General features: G+C 41.1%; 1 protein-coding gene across 1 annotated transcript; it reads right to left on the reverse strand.

Moving 5' to 3' along the window:
- Nucleotides 1-1,142: 1,142 nt before the first annotated feature.
- On the reverse strand, nt 1,143-9,019 carry MPHOSPH6 (M-phase phosphoprotein 6). The gene is made up of 5 exons (XM_014874493.2): nt 8,869-9,019; nt 5,248-5,360; nt 3,591-3,681; nt 2,537-2,634; nt 1,143-2,084 (listed from the first exon to the last, which is right to left on the reverse strand). The coding sequence occupies exons 1-5, from the start codon at nt 8,917-8,919 to the stop codon at nt 1,925-1,927; spliced, it is 513 nt and encodes a 170-aa protein (XP_014729979.1). The 5' UTR covers nt 8,920-9,019; the 3' UTR covers nt 1,143-1,924.
- Between the last annotated feature and the right edge of the window lie 212 nt (nt 9,020-9,231).

Genomic DNA, 9,231 nt, shown 5'->3' on the forward strand with positions numbered 1-9,231 from the left:
CTTTGATGAGAATTACCCCCCACTGGACTGAACAGAACCCTGCAATGCAGCAGAGTTCTCTGCAGAACCCTGAAAAATGAAGACTCCACATAGAATTCATCTCAGTCACTGCTGTTATCAAAATAACCCAAAAGCTCCTTTACATGGCACCACTGGAAACTGCCCCAACCCACAGGCTCTCAGGACATGCAATTGCAGTGACACCTCCTGGCTGCTGGTGATTCACCAGAACACACTTTACCCATCAACTCTTCAGCACAGCTATGCAGAAATTCACTCTCCATTCAAGAAATGCGTTCAGAGAGAGAGGAATCATTTTCCTACTTTATAAGCAAGAAAGAATAATGGAATATATTCCAAGTTTTTCTTGTGATGACCAACAATAAATCATTTCATAGCTCAGGTCACATCTTCCATGGGAAGAAAAATGTCTTGCCATCATTAACTCCTTTTCAGCTAGCAGTAATATATGATCAGGTTTTAAGTAATTGAACCAGTAGCATTTAATTAGCTCTGAAAAACTATCTCAGATCATGAATCACAGCCTTTCCACCTGCACGAAGTCCCCTTACTAGGTTAAAAGTATATTTCTCTTTCCATGTGTGATCCATCTTGAATATCTAATTAGGTGCTCCTGATAAATGAATCACAGCTCATAGATCACATGCAAAATACAGCAGACACGGTGTGTCCTTCTTTGAATAACGGTTTCACGTCTTGCTTCATTGAGCTGTTCAAAAAAGACCAAAAAAAGCCTTGTGCCCATGGCAGAATGGCCACTCCTCACTTCAATTAGCAAATTCCTCTTTCTCCAGAGAGCCAGCATTAAGGATGAGTAGCTTGGACATGCTGAGGAAATGTAGCAATAGCAATATTTCTTGTTGAAAGGCCGTACACAGAGAAGTGCTATGATTTTAGACAAGACCACACAGATGTTTTTCAACAGGCCCAGAGCATCACCTGACCAAAGAGAATGGTGTTTCTATCCTAATACTACAGATGGCTTCATCACATGCTAAATAAAATCACTGCACTCAGCTAATGTTGGGGGACATCTGTGGCCAGCACAAAACAGGATCACTCCTTGTATCAGACTGTATTAAACATAATTTTTTTATATTAAATAAGCTATTCCACAATCATTAACACAAAACCCCACAGTTTTTATTCAGCTTTCAAGTATGTTTCTGAAACTGTTATTATGCTTTTATGACAAGACTTACATAATTATAAGATTGGATTTTTTTGCTGAAAAAGAGGCAAAATTAGCAAACTTCTTTTGGAAGGCAGAAACTAAAACAATCTGCTCAGATGTCAAACTATAAACGTTGCCCAATATTTGGCATGATGTATAAAAAAAAGTTTCACTACAAAATCCTCTATTTTTAAATAAACTTTATAAAAAATAAAATTCAATAAAGTGGATTTTATCTCTCTGTTCTTCTCCCATCTTACTTCTAGCACAGTAAAAAAGCCCACAAACCAAGCTTGTTTCTGCTGACTTTTTTCAATTTGAAGAGAGCGCAGGTTTCATTTTCATAATAAAGCAAGCAGTGAAAGCTGAATTGGATACAGCTCATCTTTACTCCAAATACTTCTTTCAGATGTCATCCTAAGTTGCAAATAATGTTGCTTTTGATTGCATGCAACACTGGATTTAACTATGCAGAACATTTAAAGAGACTGAGGGGATGAGTGTCCCACTCATGAAAAGCTGCTGAGAGAGGAAAGGATGTACAACATCCATTATATAAACACCCACTTTTAAAGTGTCTGTCCTGTGGATGGCAGAAATTTCAATGAGAATAGAACAGATTTACAAATCCACCCTTTACATTAAATAGCAAAAACTCCAAACAATCTCCAGTTCTTGGTACTCTGCTTGGTAGGCATTAGGTAACAATCTCCACTTGTGCAGTTGACATTAATCCTGAGGTTTTAAGAACATTTTCTTAGCTCTTTTACTAGGTCTTGTGTTACTATTCCCCTCTTCAACTTCATCATCTTCATCATCATCCTTGAGTACACGTTGGTCCCTTTTTCTCAAAAATTTCTTCCCTATTGTTCCCACTAATGTTTCATATCTGTAGAGAGAATAAAAAAAAAAGTTACACTTTTTACTAAAATCGGAGGAAAAATCGTGGAGCATATCCTAAACCTAATCAACAATTTAAGTGATGTAAAAAAACCTGGTCATTAAAAGCTTGGAGAAGTACAAGTACTACATGACTTACTGCATATTTATTCACTCTGATAGTTTCAATCTGTTAGCAACTGGTAACAAGGAGGAATTAGCACGGAATACCCTGATATCAAAGGGCAGAACACCCCTACAAGTTATTTTACCCCCAAATGTGATGGCGATACAAGTGAATATACACCAGCATTCCTGGAAAATCCATTTGGTACAGTTACATATTTATTGTGGGCTTTTAAATTTTGTTTGTTTCCTTTTTGGGTTTTATTTCCCCACACACAATACAGTAACATACCATATTCCTAGCTAGTACTGATTATGTCATAAAATGTAACTTACCTTCTGGCCATTTCTTCATCTGACACATCAGCCTCCATTTTATCATCCTCTTCAATTTCTTCTTCCTTGCACTTTGAGTTCATTTGGATCATTAACTTCTGAAAATGAAGTGAGAAAAAGCTTACACATGTAACCATGACACTACACATTTAACCATGACACAATGGCAACAGTGCTGAAATTCACTGGTAGAAGAGTATAAGAGGTAAGAATCAAATTCAGTAATTATTTTCTGTTCCTGGTTAGGTTAGAGCCCATCCTTATGAAAACTCATGAAGAAAAGGCAACAGAGAGTGTTTTCAGTGTATTGTACTACTCAAACATCCTAAAGGGCACTCCAAACATCTCCAGGAGACCAGAGAGTTAGATCATATTAATTTTTCACACACAGACCTTGAAATGGCTTTGTTAAGAAGAAAGAATATTTTCAAGGATTTACAGTAAAAGCCATGAAGCAATCATATGCTGAGCCACAGGGACAGCAAGTTCAAAGTAACTAAAAGAATCCCCTAGTAAATTACCTTACACAGCCTTCTGCAAATCTCTTAGTCTTTACACCTTCATCCTCCTGCTTCAAGTCAAAAATAACCTTTTTATTATTGTCCCTGTGTACTTCTATCAGCATGAATCATGTCAGAAAGAAAATAAAGACTCTCTTGCCCAGCATTCTTACTCTGGAACTCTAAGCCCTTACTTGTACAAGTCAGTGGTGAATAAATAGGGTTGAATGTTTGTAGATTGGACTCTGCATTCCATGTCAGGAGGAAAAGTCTTGGTGAGCAGCATGTGGGACAGTTTCCACACTTCAGGGAGGGAGAATCTGTAGGAGTTATGCAATTACTGACCAACAACACAGGGAGATAAAAAGATTCTATTTACCAGATGCTGCATTGATCAACATTTAGGGTCGAATGATGGACTTTCTGGACATGGGAGGATTTATGAAAGGTGTTGCAAAGGCCAATAAGGCTGCAGAGTGAACACTCAAATGCCCAGCCCCAAGGGCTTCAATCCTAATGTGAGACAACCTCAAACCAGGACACTGAAATGGTACCTCAATTTCTGGATTGAATCCTTTGAAGGACATTCTGCCATAAACGAGATCCTCACATCGCAGGAAGCTTCTCTCTTCTATTATATAGCTCCTGCATGAAACCCCAAACCCAGCATTTTGTCAAACCAAGCACTTTAAAATAATCAAATTAAACAAATGCAAAAAGGATGTGCTGTCTTCCCCCCACACAAATAAACAAAGCCACAGTGTATTTTAAACCATCAACTACTTTCTGCTTAATTGATCTGATAAATCTTTCAGTACAAGAATCTTTCAGTACAAGGAGCTTGGATTGCAAAGGAATCCTTTTTGCCAGTAAAGCTGTGCCAGTTCCACAAGCAAAATTAACTCTCCTGACAAAAAGCACTCTTTGCTGGTATGGTTCCACCTACATTAATACTTTTGCCAGAATAAAAATACCACATAAATATCACTCCCCAGGTGGCACTACTATACCAGCAAAAAGCTTCTAATTAATTTTTCATTGTGCTGTTAGACCCGGCATTAGTTGAGTCTGTCCGGGTATAAAACACTGTGCCACTCTCTGTTCAGCAGACAGATTTCCCCCTTCTCCCTCCTTTTTTTCCTCTTTTAATGAGCATGGAGTGAGAAAAGAAACATGACCCTGAGGCATTCATAATACATGTGTCAGATAAAAGTACTTCCGTGGATTGTTCCATCCTTTTCCTCACACATATGTATCTGCTCCCTCATCCTCTTCATCTCCCATGTAAATCAAACTCTCATGATCACAGGACTTAGGCTGAAGAGATTGAGCTCATTGTCGTGCCTCAAGGCAGTACCAGCTACCCTTGAACAGCAGAGCCAGCTAACCTGTCCTCAAACGACTTCCCATGATGAAGAGTCCAGGGTCTCCTCAGGCAATCTACTCCAGAGCTTCAATAGCCTTATTGTTACAAAAGTTCTCCCCATGTCCAGATTGAAGATTCCTTGCTGCAACTGAAGCTCAAATACCTTTTTGTCATATCCACCAAGAGTAATGAAGAGTTCATCAATGGCCTTATTCAATTACAGTTAATTCCTTGAGTCCCAGCTTTTTCAAAATTATGTACGTCCTCAGCGGAATTCTTTTCTGCTTTTGAAAGGATGAAACTCAAGCAGTTTCAAAAGTAGTTCTCCTGCTATTTAAAGCACCTTTCTAAAGAGCAAGACACCTTTTTCCTTATTAGCTAAACCTTCCTTTATTTTTGCCATTATCTCTTCTGTTTCAAAACCAGGATTTGAAGTGAGCTGGACACAAGAAGATGGAACTGTCCTGAACCGACTTAACCATGTGACTGAAGCTGAATTTACTAACACAAGGTTTCAAACTTCTTTTTTCAAATGAAGGGGAAAAGCAGCAATGAATGAATTGGATCCTGACTGAAAGAAGGGAATTACATGCATCTAGAAGAATGTGTGATGTGAAGAAAACAACACACACAAGAATTGAAAGTAGGTCAAACTACATTAGGCAACCTCAAGAAGTGCCCTAAAAATAAGTAATAAAAAAAGTTGTAATGCCAGTCTGTCACTGTTTTTGCTTCTGTTAACTGGTTATTTATAATACTTATTTTACAGGAAAAAATATGAATATGTTATTTCCATTTCAAAACATTCCAATGATGATAAAAAGTACAAAAGATTACAAGCTTACTCTTTTTCCTTTAGATCTGGTACATCAAGATACCAGTGTTCTTCACTAATTATCTTCTTTTCTTCTTCTTCTAGTTGTTTTTTAGTTTGTGAATCCAAACCCCTTTGCATGAACTACAAAGAAAGACATAAACACACAGCTTCAGTTTTCAGCATCATGAGTACATTCTGAATATGCAGTAATTACATGATGGCAATTATCCATTACATAATGTTCAGTAGTTGATACAAAATAAATGTTTTTTTGTGATTTTTTTTCTCTGAGTTTGGTCAAAGTTCGGGCAAACAGACAATGAAAAATTAAAACAGCTATCACAGCTATCTACTGAAAGTCAACAGTCACTCACACCTTAAATATAAAGAAACAGACCTGACCTGGCTAGTTTTGATGGAGTTGTCACAATTCCCTAATTTTACAAAGGTTTTTCTGATGTTTCAGCAAAGGCCAGAGAGAAGGTAATGGTGTTGAAGTTATTGCTGCACATCAGGAACCAACTCCACCCACACAAACAGCATGGGAGCTCAGAGCTAGAGGTGGGTCATACCAGGCTGGCCATTTTTGAAACACCTTTACTTTCAACCATCCTCTCCATTTCTCAGATTTAACGAACTGGATTGCGTTTGTAGCTCTGAAGGCACAAACCCGCCCTTGGAAGTGGAAAAAAGTAAGACTTTGAAACCAGACTCTGAAGAAAGGTCCTCTGTATCCAGCTGTGCTAAAGGAAGATATTCCCAGCTCTTCAATTCTCACTGACCCACCAAAGAACTGGTCCAGTGGTATTTAAATACCACTACCTTAAATACAGTGGTATTTAAGCACCTGTTAACTCACTGCAGAAACAGTCTGCCAAAATAGCTGAGACCAATAATGAAGTTTAGGGCAAGACTGCTATTTTTTCCTAATACAAGGACAATCCTGTCACTTGCTTCTGCAGTGATAACCTCTGTCAGAGGATGGGAACAGGTATGCAGGAACATAACCTCTCAACAGCTGGGAGTAGAAGAAGACATCTGTCACAGCCTGTAAGAAACTGCTGAGAGCACAGAACTCTACAGACCTGAGGCCTGTGAAACAGCATTTTAATTTCCATTTGTCTCAAGTCCGGTGCCTGAACTGAGTGACAATTAAGTCTAAACAATGTCAATGAAACATGCTGGTAAAAAACAGAACTCTTCAAAATTTTATGGTGATAATCCATATAGTCTCACCCCCCTAAAAGCTGTGACCTCCCTGAGAAGCTACAGAAAGTGTTTGGGTAACTGTACTTGTCAGAGGTCTACATTTATACCAACCTAACTCCCAGACAGAGGCAAATCTAACAGGACAGTTCACACACAATCCTGCAAAAATATCAATAGGTGATATAGGTGTGCAATGTATGTACTATAAGCAACTCACAGAGCTTTTCAGTCTTTACAAAATACCCAACCAAACCAAACTCAGAAGTACAAGCTAGTGTCTCATTTTCCATTTCTATTTCTATTTGCATCCACTATACAAGATGTTTATTGAAAGAAAAATTGACTTCTGTTTTCTGAGTTGATTCAGAATATGTCAAAGCTTTCCAATTAAATTTACAGTATCTTCTTGAGGAAAATAAGTGAATCTATCATGTGGAAAAACATATTGCTCAAGGAAATTGGTTGGCCAGTCAGAAATCTCAACACAAGAAATTCTGCTACAAGAACCCAGTTAAATAATCACTTCACACTCCATTTTAAAGATTATGTTCCTAAAGATTACTACAGGAAAAACCTAGGTAAAAATTAAGTGATCAGGTTTCTCTCGAATGTACAGACACTGATGAATTAAAAATACACTGATTGTGGTAGGCACAGAATATATAAGTCAGTAACTGAGGAGTTGTTTGGGTGAGTTTCCCCAAGCTATCAGACCTGATCAAATGGTGCAAGATCTAGAAGTCTGTCTCCATGTGGCCCCGTATCTACTGCAAATTTACTTCCAACACCACCAGCCACACGCCACCTCTGGGTGCCACTTCACCCACCTGCTGAATTCTGCTAATACATTGGATCACTACCTGCAGAGGCAGCTGCTAAAGGCTTAATTAAAACCTTTGTAAACAGGAAGATCTGCAAAAACAAAGTGCTAAATTCAAGATCTGTGTATGACCTTTTCAAAACCTACTGATCTCTTCGAAGCTGGTTATTACTGCCTGGACTGTGAACCTGCAAATGTCATGGCAGCATATTCAAACGGCTGGTTCTCCATGGCCTTCCACAGAAAAACAATCTAAAAACCTGCTTTTGAAATCTCCAGGGGGTCGGTAAACTGGCAAACAACAGAAAGAAAAATTTCACTTAAAAAATGTATTATGTAAAAATAAGGAAAAGTAATGATGCTGCCATCCAGGTTATGGGAGTCTGTCTGTGTCAACACATTGCTGCCTGACTCAGTTCAACACCTACTCCCTTTTGAGAGCGAGGAAAGATGTATTTTGTTCCTTCTGTGTACAAGTTTTAGATTTAGCAGCCTCTGTTAATTAGGGTAAATATTCCATCATCCAACTGTAGCAGAGTGCACTTTACGTGAAAAATTGAACTGAAGTCAGCGAACTCTTTTCAGCCAAAATGTGAAATATAGGCCCATATAAATATGTGGGGAAATAAATGGCTAAATAAAACACCACAAGCAAGAAGCCACAAAAGCCCCATCATATTCAGTTAAAAAATTGAATATTAAAGTTAAAAAAAACCCCAACCAAACAACAAAACAAACAACCTCAACTTTTCCAGGTTGTTTTCCAGCAATAAAGGACCATCAATCAAAGGAGAACGTACTCTACTGAATTAGGAGTTGTAGTACATGGTGTGAAGCACAATCCATTAGGCACTGAGCAGAGACTAATTTCACACTGCTGACATGAGACTCACAGTTCCAAGGGTAACAAGCACATCGGGATGTTACTAAGATCCCTGGCATTTATGAGTTGGGAAAGTTGGTTAATGCTGGGTATTAATCCCCATTTAAACTGGGATTTCCTTAGCCAGTAATGGAAGCAGGGGTAAAAATGGACACACCAAAACCTAAACTTTTTCCTCAATACTAAATGCCTCACCCCCAAGTAAAGCAAGCAGCATCACATTTTTATTCCAAATGTGCTGTTGAAATCTCTTTATTTAAATTCACAATAAGCAACCCAGCTGCAGAGGAGCGAGGCGGACCGAAAGCGCTCCCAAGAGGTGCGCTGGAGCTGGGATCTTGAAGTCAAGAGTTTTGCTGGAATCACGAAGTTGCTCTCCTGCCCCGAACCCTGCAGTTTGTCACCCCCAGCCCGCTGGCCGCGTTCCAGCAGCAGCGATGTCCTGCCGGGGGAGCAGCCCAGCAATCCCGAGAGGGCCGGGAAGGGAGCATGGATGAGCACATCTGTATTCAGAGACGTGGGAGAGCCGCGTGGCCGGCGATGGGCACGGGAACGCCGCACGCCGGAGCTCCGGGACGGCCGCGTGTGGCCGGGGAGCGGCACCCCGGCCGCGGCTCCCAGCGCCCCCAGGCCCCTCTCGCCACGGGTACGGGCACGGCCCGGCCCTGCTGCCCCCGGGCCGCCGCTTCCAGCCCCTTCGCAGGCCTCAGGCACGCCCTCCCCTCCTTCCCCCTCACCTTCATGCGCAGCAGGTTCTTGGACAGCTTGGTTTTCACCTCCCCGGCCATGGCGGCCCGTAGGCCGCGGCCGATCCCCGCGCTCGCGTAGCGCCGAGGCCGCGCACGCCGCGGGAGGAGCGGGGCCAGGCGGCGGCGCGGCTCCACCCTCCGGCCGGGGGCGGCCGCGGGCACGGCACCCTGCCCACGCCCCGGGAGCCGGGGCTGTGCTTAGCCATGCAAAAGCAGCGGTAGAATAACAGCTGTACGGCTGTGCGGGGTGAGGGAGATCGGGGGTGTGAGCAGGACGTAAATCCGCTTCGGTGTGAAATGTTAAGTCAGTAGGGGAGCCTGACATGACTTACCCACGCTTGTGTGTTGTGT

The sequence above is a fragment of the Sturnus vulgaris genome, chromosome 12 (assembly GCF_052056855.1).
Source record: "Sturnus vulgaris isolate bStuVul1 chromosome 12, bStuVul1.hap1, whole genome shotgun sequence".
Taxonomy (NCBI): Eukaryota; Metazoa; Chordata; class Aves; order Passeriformes; family Sturnidae; genus Sturnus; species Sturnus vulgaris.